This window comes from Struthio camelus, chromosome 4 (assembly GCF_040807025.1).
Source record: "Struthio camelus isolate bStrCam1 chromosome 4, bStrCam1.hap1, whole genome shotgun sequence".
NCBI classification, from domain to species: Eukaryota; Metazoa; Chordata; class Aves; order Struthioniformes; family Struthionidae; genus Struthio; species Struthio camelus.
This window is the reverse complement of record NC_090945.1, coordinates 34,601,522-34,619,890: the sequence shown is the minus strand read 5'-3', so window position 1 is coordinate 34,619,890 and position 18,369 is coordinate 34,601,522. Positions and strand designations below refer to the sequence as shown.

Sequence of the window (18,369 nt, the reverse complement as noted above, 5' to 3'; positions counted from 1 at the left end):
CCTTACATGCAAAAGTATACTTTCCTCTATGCTATCTAAATTGAAACCTTTTTCTGTTCTAGCGTCTGAGGGCATCCCTAAATCTCAGATATACCCTATGTCCACAGATCAGCAGCTGTACCATCTTTACTCCTTGACAAGGCTCTGCAGAGATGATCAATTTATTACAAGCTTATTTATGACAAGAACGCTTACCTTGTAAGTGTCCTCTTCAGCTCTGAGTAGCTATATCTATGAACTTAATACAGCATAGGAGGAGGGTTTTATTGACAAGTTGTCAGTAGCTATGAAAGAGAAGGTTTTGTTACTCAAAACCCTACTTCCTATACTATATTGTAAAGCTTTACAGCAAGCAATTAGAAAACAAAGTCAACCACTAGCCTTTCTTCACTATCCTTTGCTATACAGATTCAACAATTTCAGTTACAGAAGATGAAAAGATTTTAATATTTTCTTTTTAAGATTTTATTCAAGTGATTATTCTGCTGTAACTACATCTGAGAAGATGTAAAGGGACAGAAGACTGAGGGGTAAGTCTCTATATTGTTATATGTAGTTTGTGCTCCATCTTTTGTGTTCCTTACCGTAACATGAGAAAAATGTGTGCATGACATTAAGTAAAAATATACACACATACATACACACTGAATTAGTAATGCAAGAATTTTTGCACTGTATCACAGAAGAGCTGTAAGTTAGGAGGATATTTATTTATGAAACCCTCATCCAGAGAGATTCAGCTTTTTAAAAATAAGATTAGTTTCTGTCTCTTGACATTCTTTGCAAGTCTTCATCTTACACAGGAAACAGCTTCAAAGATTTTTTTTTTAAAATCAGGAAGTCCAGTCACTACTTGATACATGAGTAGAATGTACTGAATTGAAAACCTCCCTTAAATTTTGAAAAATCTAGAGACTCTTTTGCACAATTTCAGGGTTGTCTATTTTGAATTATTACAATGAAAATATGGCTATGTTACCAAATATAGAAAGTGGCAGTTTTACTTAAGACTAGAATTTACACTGCTACTGGCCTGAGGTGTTACACGCAGCAAGAGAGTTTAAGCTCCAAAAGATGAAGTGTTCTAAAACCTGATTGAGTCTTTTAAACCACGACTGTTCAGACTTCAATTTATATTTGTATATGCCAATTACAAAGACAATCAGATTCAGTATTTAGTCATCCAGGAAAAAGTAGTTTCCACTCTTCTTTTGTTCCACATCCTTGGGAAGAAAAAAAAAGGAGTCAGCGTTACTTAAAATAGTTTTTGGCAGACTAAACAAAGAAAGCTCAAATGAAAGGCACTTATTTAAATTCCTTTCTACCTTCCTTGAAATTTTTACTACTTTTTTCACATGTTGTTCTCCAGCACAGCAAGATCAGCAGGTCTGTTTTCATTTTCTTCCTTACTTTCAAAGCTGGGCTTATATTATACAGTCAGAGTTTCTTCACTGTAACTCCTCTCTTACCTTGATTGAATTGAGTTTGTTTATTCTTGGTCTGTAATTGTTGGGGTCTCTTCTAAAAGTGATTTCAAGTTGAGATAAAAACTTATTCATTCCAGCCAGGAGAGTTTGAGGACTGTTAAAGAGAAGAGAACTTTAGAAATGGTACACACGTTTTCCTGCTAAATTTTCAGAAGTTTTATACTTCCAACTACAGGTACATCTGCATAGCTAGGCACCTTTCACCTCCATCCTGAGCTCATTCAGGTCTGGTAACACAAATGTGGTCCGTATTTGGTGTGTTGGGATGTGCTAAATGTTCAGTCAAACAATGTCTCAAGCAGCCATAACTACTACTATCGTCTTTCAGCAGTATCTGAGCATGAAACTACAAGTCTTCAGACTGCTTTCTTTGCGTTCTCTTTACTTGTATATATACACATAACAAGTGTGTGCACTGCCACACAATTATTTACACTGAAAATCTGAGCGGCACCACTAGTGAGGTATGGCAAAAATCATAACAATATACTGAAGCTGTTAAGTGATAATGATTAAAAAAAACCCAAATAGACTAGCACATGTGAAAACTGATGTGTTTACTTCAGCTGGCTAGTATTAAGTACTTAGTAATTACGCTGCTTTAAGAAACTGCTTTCTGTTCCTCAGAAAGTCTCCATAATTTACATGAAATTATTTACAGAACTAAAAATCAGAAGGGACAGCTTTTACAGTGTCATGATCATAGCATGTGTACATTGTATGTTGCTGTCAAGACTTGCACTTCACACAAGACCTGCGTATGTGCAAGAAACACCCTTAGTTAACCCCTTTCTTTGAACACATTTGGAAGTTATTTTCCTAAGCACACTCAGCCCTTTTTATTCCTCCCAAGCAATGCCTTTTAGTTGTTCTCCTCTGACTGCAATTTAATTGCTATGCAGTTGCTTTAGACTAGTTTGTGCCAGAAGATTGTGCCCACCTTCTGAGGTCCTAGACGGAGAATGCAGTTATGCCCTAACTCTGTGTCGAGGCAGCCTTGAAGTACACATCAGTTTAGATAGGCAAGGATGCTTCTGATAAACAGTTTATTTCTATGTTATCCTCTTGTATCTTGTTTACTAATCCAAACAAGAAGTCTCTTACCTGTTTGCAAGTGTGTTCTTGGAAGGAACACCATCAAACACAATCACACGATCAGCAAGGTAAGTAGCCATGATAAAGTCATGTTCTACCACAAAAGCTGTTTTCTTAGCATGGAGAATGAAACTGAAATAGAAATAAAATCGAGAGACAGCTGAACATGAATTTATTGTAAAACTACTGAAAATTTCGGGCAGTTCTCCCATCATATATACATTACCGTTTAATGACTCTAGCAGCCATGAGACGCTGTTCAGAGTCCAAATATGCCGAAGGTTCATCAATTAGGTAAACATCTGCAGGCTTACCGAGACAAAGAGCTAACGCAACACGCTGTAACTCACCACCAGACAATGTCTGAACCTATTAAAGGATAAAAAGTAGAACATATTTGATTGGGGCACAGCTATAAAATTAAAGAAGAAAAGTTAATATGTTATCTCAGGCAATTAATACCTCTTGATCAATGATGTTTTCTATCTGAAGAGGTTTCATTACATCAGTTACAAACTGGGGGTGTGTATAGGCATCTCTGATCTTCTCATGCAGTAGCTGACGGACACTTCCCTATTTAAAGAAAAACGTTACCGCTTAGTTTTATGCGAGCGTACCTCAAGAAAAGAAGAAGAATAGAATAGAATTAAACAGCTTTTTGTTCACAGCATAAAGAAATTCTACCTGTGTATTAAGAGCATGCTTTTTGTTGCTCACGCAACACTTAAGTAATAAATAAGGCTGAAACGTACTGTAGATTTAGGACTGATCTTCTGTGGCTTGTAGCTGACATTTAGAACCGGGACCTCACCTGTAAAAAGATAAAATTCATTATGAAAACAAGAACCTTTTCAGCATCTTCCAAACAGGTTTCAAACTGAGGTATTAAACACTACCTCCTTCATCAGGCGTAAGTCTTCCTGCAAGCATTCGGATAAATGTAGTTTTGCCAGTTCCTACAAAAATATAAGTTATGTGTTACTTTAGACTTAGATCTCTGAGATTTAAGTCACCGATAAAACAAAATATATACTTAGAATATATTTTAAAGTTAGACTACTTTGATAATTCCTATACGCACTTCAAGCAAGTGGCACTTAGCTAGTACTTGCTGCTTCAAGCAGAAGAGACATTTAAAACTACAATAGTCTAGAGCTGCTGCTAACTCTCCAGGTCAATCGTCATCTTTCCAATCTCAGTTCTTAAGATGGGGTAACAGAGAAATACAATGACATCATTAACATTCAGTATCTTCAAGTTCCTACTAATGAGAGAGTGAGTCTACGGCATTGACATCTTCACTAGGAAACGAGCAGCTCAACCTGACTTAAAACCAGTAATTTAGAAGCCTGGCTCCCAGACTGAAAAGGGGCTTTAGGAACAGTTTACAAGAATTCCACTTACCGTTTTCCCCTAACATCACCATGATTTCAGAATCGGTGAATTCTCCAGCTACTATGGATAGTTCAAATTCTCCCATCTTTTTTTTCATTCCTGGATATTTGTACATGCACATCTTCTTAACCTCTTCCTCATTTGCCGTCTCAGCCACTTTGAAAACCAAAGATGCATCTCGAAACCTTAGATTTTCTGTGGGAACGTAGCCATCTAAGAATATGTTTATGCCTATGAAGGGAGAAAAAGAAAAGATGTTTTTTAAAAAAGGCTACATAAACAACAAGATGACATTGATGGATTTTGATTCTTCACCAAAAATTCCTGGCAGATAAGGAGAATGTTGGGTTTTAAATGGCATGTTAAAATAGGCAACAAAACCTCTTATTTGAAAGTGTGGAAACAATGCAAATTAAGTGAAGAATAATTTTACTACAATCGCAAAAATAGCTACAGAAGCTCATCCTGAAAGCTGTAATTAGTACAGCGTGTCGAATTTAAAGAACTACTGCTGTTGGACGCACTCTCACAAGAAAACGTTACTAAGTCTCAATGCAACAAGTGTCTTAAATTCAGTTGAATACTACATACGTACTGTACAACCATCTCCTGCCCCCTTCCCCCCCCCTTTTTTTTTTTTTTTTTTTACACTACTTATAGGATCTTCTGTGCAACTCCACTGTTTACAAAACAAAGTATCAAAATCACATCCACAGCAAGAGACAAAGAGCATTTTAGTTAAGGCTTCTGCACTGAGTTACAAATTTAGAATCATGGAAAACAGAAATTCTGCACAAAATAAAGATTATTTTTTCAATTAATTAACGAAACATAGCATGATAAGAAGAACACCAATATTTTAGCACCCTTTTTTCTTTCATAGGACTTTTTTGTTGAGTTAAAAGAAAAACACTGCAACAATTACCTTCTCTTACGCTGAAAGGCATAGTAACAACACCATAAGCACTTGGCACACCGTACAGGCAGCAAATAAAGTCAGACAGATAATCTAACACACTTAGATCATGCTCTACAACAATAATGTACCTGAAAAATAGAGCCAGAAAGTTATTTTTACAGTTCATTACAGAGCATTTTTTTCTTACTACAGTGTTGCATACTTTAAAGATATGATCCTGATTCTCATTGTAATACACATTCTTAGCTTTATACTAAAAAAGGATAGAGTTCAAACCTCTGATAACAAGCTTTCTTCTTTTTTTTAAATTGTCCAATAGGCAGACATTTTGAGTGACAGTTAAAAGTTCATCATCAATACAAACTGACAGTTTCTATATGTACAGTAAGTAAAAGGAGCTTGACTGGCTGGAGTGAAAAATACTCAATACATTTTAAGAAAATAACTATTTGTAAGAAAGAGACAGAACAGCAATATCAGGGTGAAAAATAACCATGTACATTTTCATGTTCTTCTTACAAAGTTTTCCCCCAATGCTGAATTAGGAATTAGTTCCCAAAATGCAAAGTAACAGAACACTATTGGCATAGGATATTTTAAATATCTATTAACGCACCGTAAGAAGAAGTTAGCACTGGCAGGGCATGGACTAGATTTCTGTTCAGTCTGTAAACCATCACCTAATATTACAGTCTAGCAAAACAGTTTAAGTTGATGTTTACCTGTCAGGGTTTATCAAGGATCGAATAGTTATGGCAGCCTTCAAGCGCTGCTTGACATCTAGGTAACTAGAAGGTTCATCAAACATGAAGCTAGCCCCAAAAGAAAGAAGAAAGTCGCAGTGAATACAAACTTTAGTTGATTAATATATTCAAATCTATGGCACCTTAAATACTAACCTTTCAAATACTAAGTACACAGAAATAAAAATTCACAAACATTTATAATACTGAGGGAGAGAGAGCGAAATATGTACTGACACCTGCTTTGAACCTGTGATAACTATAATGTGAAATGGTTAAACAGTCCAAGTATTACCTTGCTAAAAACGCTAATAAAAAGTTATCAAACGTTAGAGAAGTCCGCAATGAGTTAGGAATCCCATACACTCAATTCTGATTCAGCTTAAATTTAACACGAACTAAAAAGTGCAAAAACATCCATTTTAGGAGACTAGAATAAGGACCTCTTCCAAAAAAACAAACAAACAAAAAAACCCAAAACCAAAACAAAAAACCATCAGTCTTCCCGATCTTGCTTTCTTGCTCCCAAAGCCAGAAGTCAGGAAACAGCATAGACAGGACAGTAATTTCCTGGTTGCAAGATAAGAGAAGAGGGATGCAACAAGTTCCCCAAGGTGGGGAAGGGTCTCCTTTCTGTCCTTTTCTTATTCAGAGAGGAAACGTGAACTACTGTCAAACACGATATATTCATGTGAGATTAGGGAAACGTTATGAAGTTGTGATGCTGTAACTTAATACAGGCCTCTGAAATTAGTCATTTCCAGCCAAACAAATTAAAGTATCAGGAAAAAAGCTTATATAAGGAAGAAATTTGAATTCCAGCTGCTAAGCTGGTAAAACAGAAAACATCCAAAAAATTAACTATTTCAAACAAAAAGTATAATTTCAAATAGCTCCTCTAGTATAAATGATACTCTGAGACAGACTATTAAAAGCAATGCGTCGAAGAAGTAAATAAAACGTACATATCCGCCTTCTGAATGCACACAACTGCACAAGCAAATCTCTGAAGTTCTCCTCCCGAAAGGTCCTCAACATTTCTTTCTTTCAGATGGGTTAAATCTGGGGGGGGGAGGGGGAGGGGGACAAGGGGAAATTTAGATATTGTTATACCCAACTGATAAAAGAGTTCATTATGTTTATTTTCTATAGAAACAGGTATAATCACAGTAAATATCCTATTCAGAGAAAGAGAACAGACAAAAGTAAAACAAAAAGCACTCGGTTTAGACAGAAGCATTGTAACGTTATTCATAAAAGTGAAAGCAAGTTACAACTTATCAGTAGCATTAACCGATTAATTTGTACTGCCGTTTCCTAACGTGCAGGAGGGTTACATTCCTATTTGTTTTTCCAGCATATATTTGGTGAAGATTTCTGGCCCTAAAAAGAAACTATACGAGTTTTAAAATGTTTCCTGTTAGACCAGGCTGAAAATAAGAGTTCTAATTTTCAGGAAAACCAAAAGTTCCCCAAACATTACAGCAAATGGGTGAAGCCAGTATGGCTCATGAAGCTGACAAGAAAAAAGAATTTCAAAAATTTACAATTTTGCGGAGAAGTTTACTGGGGCTCACAGACCACACTCTTGGTGGCAGGATGCACCCCTACCTTACCACCTAGGGTCTACTAAAAATAAACTCTGTTTTTAATTTAGCAACATCTAAATTAGCATCTGAATTTATTAACACCTGACTCAAAACACTTTAAAAATACCCTGAGGCTGAACTATATAGATCTTAATAATTAGATTCCTCTCAAAAATCACAGTAATACTTCCCTTATGATCACATATACCAGCCTATACACAACTTTAAGCCATTTGAAAAAAGTCCTTTTGTGCTTGGATACTATTATATACAATACAGGATACTATTACATACAATACAATGGTTCTAACAACAGAAGATGCTAAGATTTTGCCAGAATAGTAAATGAGCAAGTGCAGCAGATTGTAACTGGCATTTTTCCAGATTTAAAAATAAGCACTTCCTACCATGCAACAAGGACTGCACTCATTTCTATTCCTATTAACTAACTTATATCAATGAATTTGCCTCAATACTTTCACTAGAAAGTGTTTTTGGCATTGGTTCAGTTATGCCTACAATAAGTCTTAGGCTTTACACCAAAGCATCTTCACTTTTTTTAAAATTCAGTTTAATTTAAACTTACCATTATATTAGTGACAAACTTTATTTTTTCAGTAATTATGAATTTCTCAAATCCTTTCAAGCTTGATGTTACAAAATTACTTACCGAGCTGCTGACAAACAACAGTTTGTGTCTTAGTTTCATCCTTTCTATCTAAAATCGACCCCACTGTTCCCTGCATGATAAATGGGGGAGGGGGGAGGGAAAAATTAATATTTCAGATAGTAGTGGATGTTCCACACTAAATTATACTACTAAATAAAATCCTTAAATACATGAGAAGTATTACAGGAGAAGCTCCCAGCTTTCTATTTGCTAATAAAGTTTCTTACCTTTGCAGCTTTAGGTATCTGGTCCACATATTGAGGTTTAATTATGGCTTTCAAGTCATCTTCCAGGATCTTGGTGAAATAATTTTGTAATTCAGATCCTCGAAAATAAGTCAAAATTTCTTGCCAATCAGGTGGATCCTACGGCAAAATTAGAGTCTACGTTTACTTATGCTATTTTAAATACATCAAAAATGTTTAATTTTAAAATTCCCATCAACACAACAAATACATTATGCTTGCAAGATGAAAGAAGCCTGGATAAAAGCTTTCTACTAATTTGCTATGTTGGCTCTGCAATAGTCTCCATCAAAAAATTTTAATTGCAAAATGAGGGCAGGAGCTCAGATTTTTTCAGCTGCATTGTTACTAGCTCTTTAAAAAAAAAAAAAAAAAACAAAAAGCATCCTAAATTTGCACGTAGACAGCCAAAACTGTTTCCTTAAAATAAAGTTAAGAACCTGTAAGTGTGAAACCACTTCACGGGAGAAAACTCTGGTATAGATTAGTGTAACTGAACTTATTTACAAACTGGAACGTGCATGGCATTAGCTCTTCAACCCAGCTAATCTAGGGGAAAAGGGTTGGATTGATAAAATTAACTTGCACAAAAGATGCATTAAAAACTGGTTTCCCTCTCTGCTTCCAGCAAACATTTCCAAGGAAATAAAGAAAAAATGAAAACAAAAGAACTGTTAAGAGCAATCACCCAGGGAAAAACATGACTTCTACAATGTCATTCTATGCAGCATTCTACTTCGTATGGTGCTAAATTATTATGATGCTAAACAGCACAGAAGCTAGAGTGACACAGCTGTATTTCCAAACCACACCACTACAGAGAGGAAATGCTTCATAAGTTTTAGAGCAGAAGCAACACGGAAGACTGAATTCATACCACGTATTTCTGTGGTCATAATGATTTGGCTCTTCACACGAAAGTCTGATTTTGGAAGCATGGTAATTCAATTAAGTACATTCAAAGAGTCAAAAGTTTTGCTATTTCTGCAATACTACCACCTGAAACAAGAAGTCCACAAAATAAAGTAAACCACACTTAAATGAGAATGGAAAGTTAGCTGGAAAATGATTACTTTTCTGTAATTTTAAGTGGCAGGTATGAAATAAGTTATTCATTAAAATAACACCCTTTCAAAGAAAGAAATAAGTGAAAAAAGTTTGAGCATACTTGTTCCTTCAAACTATTCTACTTAGAAAAGAAGAAAAACAAACAACAGAACTCAGTTGTCACTATTGATATGTAAATACAAAGTCTCTCTCTAGCTACATATATATATATATATATATATATATATATATATATATATATCTTTTCTCTAATAATATTCACTCCTTGGACTGTAGTGGTAGGTAAACAAACCTTTGTAAATATTTTGCCTTCTGGCTGCACAATTTGACTTGAAATGGCTTCTGGTTCCCCATGCAGAGCAGCAGATAACAAATTGTGATATGCCTGACTCTCAAAAATACTATCAAAATTTATAACTGTTTAGCTCATATTACACAACGTGAAGAAAATAAGGACTTTCAAAACATTGTGGAAGTGTACAGTGGGATATATCTTCACTGAGAACTTTTTGTGATAACCAGGTATTTTATATGAGATCGCTTTTCAGAAGAATCAAAGATAAGAAAGCCTAAGAGATAACAAAGGTAAAAGGATACGTACTCATTTACACTAGATTTGTTCAGAGAAAAAGTTAAACTTGGAAGCAACTCAGTAAGTCAAGCTAGCTGAATTCTTTGATGTAAATACGGAGGTTGGGTGGAAAAAACACAACTGAGTATTCTTTTAAAAACTGCTATAAAAAAATTCACCTATGACTTAAAGATAAAAAACACACTTCTGGTACTCATCTTCAATGAGTTACAATAATGCTTTAGTTTGTAATCCTTATCTTTCTTGACAGATATATGAAGTTTCCACAAAATCTTTTCATAAGCCATATCCCTTTCTTACTGTTCCTGGGTCGAGCAGGTCACTGACGGTTAAGAGGTAAAGCGCCACTGTCCTCGCAAATTTTACCACATTCACAGATGTGCAAATTCACAGTGTAAGAATATCATAAAAAATTAACAAAACTACAGCTATCTACAATGTCAACTCTATTTTACTGCTGATACGTACATCATACTTTCCAAGATTTGGCTTCTGTTTTCCTGCTAGAATTTTCAAGGCAGTTGATTTTCCAATACCATTGGTTCCGACCAATCCCAGTACTTCACCTGGACGAGGGATAGGCAACCTGTACACAACATTGATAATATGGATTTTATTAATTTAATGCCATCAGACCCTAACATTTAGTGGTAAAGTAAACATTAGGACCTGTTTTCAAACGTGCTGGTGTTCCACCTTATTTTGTTAATCTGCCAATCCCTTCTCCAAATTAAATCAATATTCCTAAAAACTAGAAGACCATAAGTGAGATTAAGAATCACCTGTTTAACAGGATTTCTGTGAAGCGATCGCCAACATTCCATCTCCTTATAATGCTTTTTAATAAGAGAAATGCAGTAGCCAACATTCAGAAAGGGAATTACTAAGTTGGTAACCAAAAACACTGATGTCAGCTTCCCGTTCAAACAGTCAGAAACTGGCAACTTTGGGTTTTTACATTAATTTGGAAAAAAAATACCTGTGAAGTTTGAAGGCATTGGCACAATATCTATGTGTTGTTTCTTTCTCCAGGTTGCTAGGTAAGTTAACGATTGACAGGGCTCCAAAAGGACATTTCTGTAATAGAAGTAAGATTACATATTACTAGCGCACAGAAACAGTTTATTAACAAAATTATCTCATGTTCCGTACTACATCTAGCGAGCAGTACAGAACATTTAAATGAAATATTTTTAAAAGAAAAGTAATCATAAAATACAATAGCTTAACTTTGCCTACATAGTCAACTTTCTCCAAAACGGTTCTATACTAAGTTTTCCAAATTAAACAGCTGGCAATTTAGAGAGTCAGTCTATGACACAAATTAGGTACACAACATACAGACTACTGCTCTATTACAATAGTGCCTTTCTAACGCCACGTCTCCATTGCCACAAAAACATCCCCCTCAACTAAACAGCTCAGTAATGTGATGCAGTAGTTTGCTTTATACAAACAATATCTGTTAGCAAGGTCTGAATACTTAGAGAAACAAAACTGCTTTATGAAGTTGCAGTACGCATTACTAAAGACAACAGCATAATGAAGAAATTTTACCATTTTAAATAAAGCAGCCTAACTTTTACCTTGATGCAAATACCACAACCAATACAAAGTGTTTCCGAGATCCATGCTATTTTGCTCTGTGATGTGACTTCTATGCAAAGTTTTCCTAGTGAAAAAGAACAAAATTATCTCAAGAAAGTTTCTGATTAATCAGATTTCTTATTGCTACTATTGAATTCCATAGAGAAATGTGTATTAAATAATTTTACTGAAGCTTCAGATCATCTAAAGACCTGGTATGACTGCTATAAATAGCAGTTTGTGCTTGCAGTGATAGTCAACTTATAAAAGCTTTATAAAACAAAGTAAGAATCATAATGTTATTTTAAGAAAGGAAAACTTCTGCTAGCTCCTTCTAGTAGGATATTATTTGAAATTTCTCCAATTATTTAAATATTTTGTTAAATTACTTCTCTTACCCATTCGAACCACAGGACAACTCTTTTTGCATTCTTGACGGCATTTCTTTGGCTTACACTTGTCATGGTTAACAATAGCAATTCTTGTTAGTTTGTCTGCCATAATGCACAGCTTAGGGTTAAACACATACACCAGTCAGATTACAAGGAGGAGGAGTTGGAGACTTCCAGATCTTAAAAAACAAAAACAGAACAAAAAACAATACAAAACAGAAAAACCAAAAAGAGAACATCATGATTACAGGCAACACAGAGAAGGCCATACCCATCTAAAGTTGCTACTGGCAAAGCTCACAGATGTAAGATCTAATCCAGTCTTCAAAGTGAAAATTTGTATTTGCATACAGAAAAATAATCCAGCCAGTGGGAACAGACATACCATGAAAACGTTTGATAGAAATGAGCTTCATTTGTATTTGAATAACGACGCTTAAATGCTGCATTTCCTAACATAGGATCAATGACTATAATAGTTTCCAGTAAAAATAAACAAGGTGCTTTCTAAAGCTATTTTTAGAAGAGAGAGCTCTCGAAATGTTATGAAATTAAATATTCCTGAAATTACAAATAAAAGCATTTGAGAAACTGAAATTATGACTTGCATTCCTCCACGCAACCGTCTGTTGCCTTGCTTAGACATCTATAACACAGTTACAAGCATTGCATTGCACTGGGAATTTATGAGGTCATTAATTGTAGCAGGGGGAAGGGAGGAGGGCAAATACTTTTAGTTTTAAGTCTTTACAGATAAAGACTCTTTTACCTACGGTGCTCTGATACTTTTTTGACTGTAAATATATTCACAAGAGAACTGAAAATAATAGTTAAGATTTTATCTTTGCAAGAGCAATTCACCCCTAAGGACCATGCCCTCCACTTACTCCTGGTTCAGAATACAGAAAATAACTGAATTATGAGGCTATCAGAAGTTTACAAGATGTTACTTTGGGACAGATGACAACTAGACTTTTTTTATGTCTAAAGAAAGATCACCAACACGTGCAAACCATCTCCAGTTTCAGTTTAAGACCCCTAAAGAAAATGATGGCAGTCATACAGATGACGCCAATTCAAAATCATTTCAGTTCAATGCGATATGTATCAGTAGTTCGAAGACACGACTGGTAAAGGAGTCTTGAAATACTCCAGGTTTCCACACAATCTGTGCATGGTCTTTCTTCCCAGAGAAGGATTCCAACTGTTCTTACTAAAGTCTTTTCTAGTGGGCGTACAGCCCATCTTTGCCCCAACAAACTAAAGTATCCTGCAGTGCTTTAGAGATCATTTACTATGTATGCCTATTATATGAAGAAAGGTTATGACTTTCAGTCTCCTGAAAGAAGCAAGAATGTATGAAAGAAGAGATATGGTGCACGCTTATTTCATTAAACACTATCCATCCCTAAACCTACTTGTGAACTACAGTTGGAAGGAATCCTGCAGACGCCAGCGTATTATGAAATTAAAAAAGAGACCGGCATCTATCTAATAGGGAGCAAAGATCAGAAATTAAGATGTTATTGAGCCTTGAGATCCATTATTTCCATACTTACCAATATTTTAAGTGCATCCTTCTAGAAAGTGGCAGCCTCACCTCCTTTTTCCATTTCAAACATATTTTTAATTTAATGGCTAAAGATCCCTTATCAGGTATAAATGAATGCAATTATTAGTCATGCCGTCAACTCTTACTACGATAGTCTCTACTTCCAATATTTGAACATTTTTTGTTTTTTACATTCTTCTCCTAGCAGCTTACGTCATATTAAAATAGTCTTAATAACAAGAACCGAAGTTTTTAAATATAGGATTATTTTAAAAATACCTTCAAAAATATATATTTTTTAAATTCTCTATGATCAGAATAGACTGATAAAGTAGGGCTGCACTTGTGACTGCATCCATAGAACAGGCCAAGGAGAGAAAAACCGACTGACTCCACAGCGCAGCGGCTGGTACATTCATTAAGGACATGGGATAATAGGCTTACGATTCTCACTTCAATACATTTTCAACAGGAAAAAAAAGTAAGAAATGGAAAGTCTTCCTCTTAAGGAGGAAGGAGGTCTTAAGGAGGGAGACCTATAAGGAGGTCTGAGTCAGGGTGATCTTCTAGAAGACTAGAACACTGGGTTTTGTCAGCGTTTCAACTGAGACAAAGAACGATTAGGGAACATATTTCACTGGTATGAAAAGAGTCCCCTAGTTTGTATTGCACAGGGTACTAGAAGGTGGATCACCCACTTCCTCTTTGGTTTTCCAAGGCAAGGTGCCTAACCTGGGTCAGCCCTAGCTCCAGCAAAGCTTGTGGCTGAGGACACTGAGCAGCCAGATCATACTGGTCTATCTCCTGGGCAGGACTTTACCTGCTAGTCATCTTAGCTCTTCATTAGCACAAAGGCTGTTTCTAAGAGCCACAAAAGCAAGCACTAGTAGACAGACTTGCCGAATTTCAGAAGCTTACCTCCTCCACACAACATCCCAAACCTGCACTAGAGATTAGTGCCTAAGCAGTACAGATAGCAGATCAGGCCATAAACTCAGTCCTCATCCATCTCACCTTCCAGTCTGGCATCTTATCTTAAAGCACTGAAAGAGGAGAATGGGGTGGCTGGGTTGCTCTAAAAGACAAAGTCAAGTATGGCTTAAATCAATTAGTTTTTGCCACCTACCTCAGTGAACTTTTTAACCAGCCTTGGCAGGAAACCCCCCCCCCCCTAAAGTTTACACTATTACCCCTTGCTGAATCAGACCTTTGTTAGTAAGTAATACAGCAGCTCAGGAACTTTTTACTTTGCTTATGGAAAACTTTACTTAACTTACCTATACAGGGAAAATGCTTATCTGTGGCAGAGAGTTCTGAAGGGACTACAAGTCACAGGTGTTAAGTACGCCAAGTACTTTATAGAGAGGGGAAAACAGAAGAAAAGAGGGAAATGGAAGTATTGAACCGGTATGGTGACAGTCACTCATGCCTCCCTGTTCCCATCTACTCAACGGAATTGCCAGTTTATCAAAAACTCTATGAGGGGTCTTAAGTTGTTCTCAGAAGACAATATTTTGTGACTTCTCTGGAAATAATGCTGTTGCAGAAGTGATAGAAGTCCCAATGTCTAGGATAATAACTGTCCACAAGAAATGCAGCTTTGTATTGCTCCCTCTCCCCCCAAACAAAACAACAAAATCCAAAACTCATTTAAATTTCTATAGCTTCAAGCCAATTAAAAAAACACCGTCTAAAAACAGACTGAGCTCAAGTTACATATTTATATACAATTATTTCAGTGGCATTTAGCACATCAAAAAGGACTGTTCGATTTCGCAGGGCAGACAGTGGAACTCTCAAAGCACGGAATATAGGTCAGCAACACATACGATATGTATATGCTACAATACAGCATACCAGTAATTGTTAGGTAGAGTCAGCAGTTTAAGGGCAGGAGAAACTGGTATTCAGAAGTGTTTAAATTCAATTCTATATTTCTGTTTTCCAAACCAAGAAGAACAGAACTGAAAACAAAGTGCAAATATATTAATTTGTTACTAATTACAGAGTAATACATTAATTTGAATTAGCGAATTCTGATAGAAACACAACTGGAAATCTTTCCAGAACAATGGAGCGGTGACACAGGTAAAAGAATGTGAGGAAGAATAACAAATGTTAGCAAAATAAAGTTTTAAATCTTTGACAATATCATTTACTGAAGCCAAAAGCTGCCCATTAAGTCTGATTATGACTTAATACAAATAAAGCAGGTTTAAAAATAAGGAACACAGAAAACGTTATCACAAGCGTTGTAAGTCAATGTTCTTATGCTCTCAGATGCAACTGCTATCTCAGACACACGGGGCGGGGGGGGGGGGGGGGGAAGCACCCACGCAGGCTATCACAAAAGGCAGCAGTTATCTATAATCCATGGGAGAAATTTAAAGTCCTTGCATTAGGAAATACTCATATTTATTTTTTCTTTCCCAGAAAAGCACAATGCAATTTACTGAATCAAGTCAGTTATGACAGAGGACAACTTGTAATAGCTCTGAATTATTAATCAGAATTAAACATGCAAACATTAACAGTGACAATGAAGACTGAAGCATAACCAGAGAGAAGACATTTCAATTATGAAGGAAAAGCTACGAAGGAGAGACGTGTGTTCAGAACCGAGCGATACTTTAGTTACTTTGCAGAAAAAGCAGCGAAAATTTTAATTAATTGCATCTCATCAGATCTAAATGATAAGTAGTGTAAAAAGAGGGAGGATGAATAGCACGCATTTACACTTTTCTCTGAAAATCATTAGCCTCAAGAATCATCTCTCAATCCATCTTTAAAGCACTATATCCAGTTACGTCACAACTAGAGCAAGAAACTTACAGATTAGATACCCAATGAAAATTTAAGTGAAAGACATGAAAATTTGTTTTCTTGCTATCATATAAGGGAGTACATTTATAAAGCCCAGAGCAGAAATAACAGTAAATGTTAAAAGTGCAAACAAGGATCTACCGAGAATTAAGAACTAGTCTACTAGCTCTGACATGTTTCTTTGGGAAACTAAAATAACGTTGTGCAAAGAGAAGTTTTAAATCAGCCCCAAATCTCTTAATCATTACTGCATTTACCTCAACATATTGCTTACAAGGCACAACATGAATATAAAAACAATGTTAACCGGAAAACCATATGCCCAAATACGCTGATGTGGCATAATAAGTGGGTATGCTTAGCTGGTGTTGAAGAGTATTAATTAATTATCACTCAATCCTTAGTATTTCCTTTTAACATGAAGAGAAACGCGTAAGAATAAGCCCATAAGTTAGCAACATCATCTACCACATGAAAATTCAACGAGTATTTTAAGGATCACTTTCTTAGGACAACAGTTTAGGAAACGGTAGAAGAGAATCTTGAACCTGAAAACTGTCACAGAAACCTGCAGGTGAAGCAGCTAAGTGCATTCCAGAGAGGAAGCGCTACCAAGGTCCTACTGAAAATCCCTTCCTGTATTTTCACTCATCTTGGAAAAAACAGCCCTACCTATTACCATGTGAAACCTGCAAGACGTCTTAATCTCTTCACTACACAACCACATATACGGATTTTAACTTTCTGGAAATATGGCAAAATATGACTTTTTCCTCCAGCAGTGAAATTCCTCACTTTCAGGAAAAAAAAAAAACACTGCTTTTTCCCTTTCCAGGCACTAAGCCTGCATAGGGGTCTCTACACGCAAGCAATCCCTACGGCTACTCTCAGAAGCACACAATGATTTCCCCCCCCCCTTTTGTTTTCACTGGGCTGCTGCATAGCAAAAGAGAGCCAACAAAAAAAGGCTGCTAAGAAAAACCGACCGACTCTACGTATTTCGCCAGAAAACGCCAACTCCACGTAGGGGCAATTCCAGCTGCAGAGAGCAAGACCTCCCACCCCACAGAGACAGATGCTTCTGCGCCCCGGGGAAGGCACCAGGCCGCACAGGCAGCGTAGGGCTAGGCAGAAAAGCCCCGCTTTGGCCGCTACTGGGGGCTCGGGAGGAGCAGCGTCGGCCCCGCTCCCCGCTCCGGGCCGGGCCCGCCCCGCCGGCGCCACGGGAAGCCGCAGGCCGGGGCCCCCTCTGCCCCCCCGGCCCCTTCGCCTCCTCCCCCCCTCCCCCGCGCAAGGCCGTCGCCGCTCCCTCCGGGGGCCGCTTACCGGGAGGGGAAGGGGGCGCCGCCGCCGCCGCTCCTCCCCGGCCGGGCTCCAGCCGGGAACGGAGCCGCGTCGTCCGCGGGCCGGCGCGCAACGTGCTCCCGCCGCCACCCGGCCAAGATGGCCGCCTGCCCCGCAGGGAGGGGCCTGGGCCACGCACCATAGAGAGGAAAGAGAAGGGCGGGAGGCTCACCATAGAGAAACGGAGCACGTTGAAAGAGAGAGCGGCGCCTCCGGCTGCAGGGAAGGGAGGGGCTGGCGTCGGAAGCGCGGCAGGGACGCGGCGGCGGCGGGGGGCTGACGTCATCTCCGAGTGACACCGCCTCAGAAGGGGCGGTGCCACGTTACAGGCCGGGTGTGGAGGGTGGGGGGTGTCGGCCGGCGCGGCTCCCCGCCCGGCTTCCTCGAGTGCTGCGGCTCGCTGCCGTCCTCCGTGAGGGGGGACCGGGCCGCTGCTGCTTGCGCCCCTTCCCCTGCGCCACGCTGAGTGGCGCTTGTGGCGCGCGCGCGCCACCCCCCACCGGGTGCACGCGGGCACCTGCGAGCGCGCTCCGCCCCCCTCCCCCCCCCCGGCCTTTCTCTTTTAAACCGAGCTCGCGCAGTGGTCTGCGCGTGCGCGGTCAGGCGGCGGTTGAACGGTCAGCGCGAGCCCGGGAGCCGCTGGCGGTTTTAAAAGGGACTGCGTGAGCTGCGGGTCCTCACGCAGGTGGCGGCCTCTGCCTGCCCTTTGCCGCCGCTGAAGGGGCCCGTGTGGCGCTGGGCCGTCTTGTCCTTTCGCTGCTATCCCCGACGCCGCCGCCGCAGCAGTCACCGAGAATCAGGTGGGGATGCCGCTCTGCTACGCCCCGGTGGCGCGGGGGAGATTTCGCCGCGTATCTCCTGGTCTCGT

The 18,369-nt window shown here is 38.5% G+C and overlaps 2 protein-coding genes across 6 annotated transcripts in view; one reads left to right on the top strand and one right to left on the bottom strand.

Moving 5' to 3' along the window:
- Positions 1–691: 691 nt before the first annotated feature.
- On the bottom strand, positions 692–18,047 carry ABCE1 (ATP binding cassette subfamily E member 1). 2 transcript variants are annotated; one of them, XM_068942168.1, is made up of 18 exons: positions 17,674–18,047; positions 11,789–11,961; positions 11,390–11,475; positions 10,783–10,880; positions 10,272–10,389; positions 8,126–8,263; positions 7,899–7,968; positions 6,605–6,701; positions 5,619–5,708; positions 4,903–5,024; positions 3,987–4,208; positions 3,479–3,538; positions 3,335–3,393; positions 3,045–3,155; positions 2,809–2,951; positions 2,592–2,714; positions 1,470–1,581; positions 692–1,223 (listed from the first exon to the last, which is right to left on the bottom strand). In XM_068942168.1, exons 2-18 carry the CDS (start codon positions 11,889–11,891, stop codon positions 1,176–1,178), a joined length of 1,800 nt encoding a protein of 599 aa, XP_068798269.1. In that variant the 5' UTR covers positions 11,892–11,961; positions 17,674–18,047; the 3' UTR covers positions 692–1,175. The 2 variants fall into 2 exon arrangements, with proteins under 2 accessions (XP_068798269.1, XP_068798267.1); XM_068942166.1 differs by having other exon boundaries at positions 17,484–17,721.
- The window catches only part of ANAPC10 (anaphase promoting complex subunit 10), a 171,037-nt gene continuing 170,501 nt past the window's right edge, over positions 17,834–18,369 (top strand). For 2 of the 4 annotated variants that reach the window (XM_068942199.1, XM_068942200.1), the window contains exon 1: positions 18,031–18,301. The gene's annotated coding sequence lies outside the window, so the exon portion shown is untranslated. Of the gene's footprint in view, positions 18,302–18,369 lie in introns of all 4 variants that reach the window. The other 2 variants (XM_068942201.1, XM_068942202.1) reach the window with 2 other exon arrangements.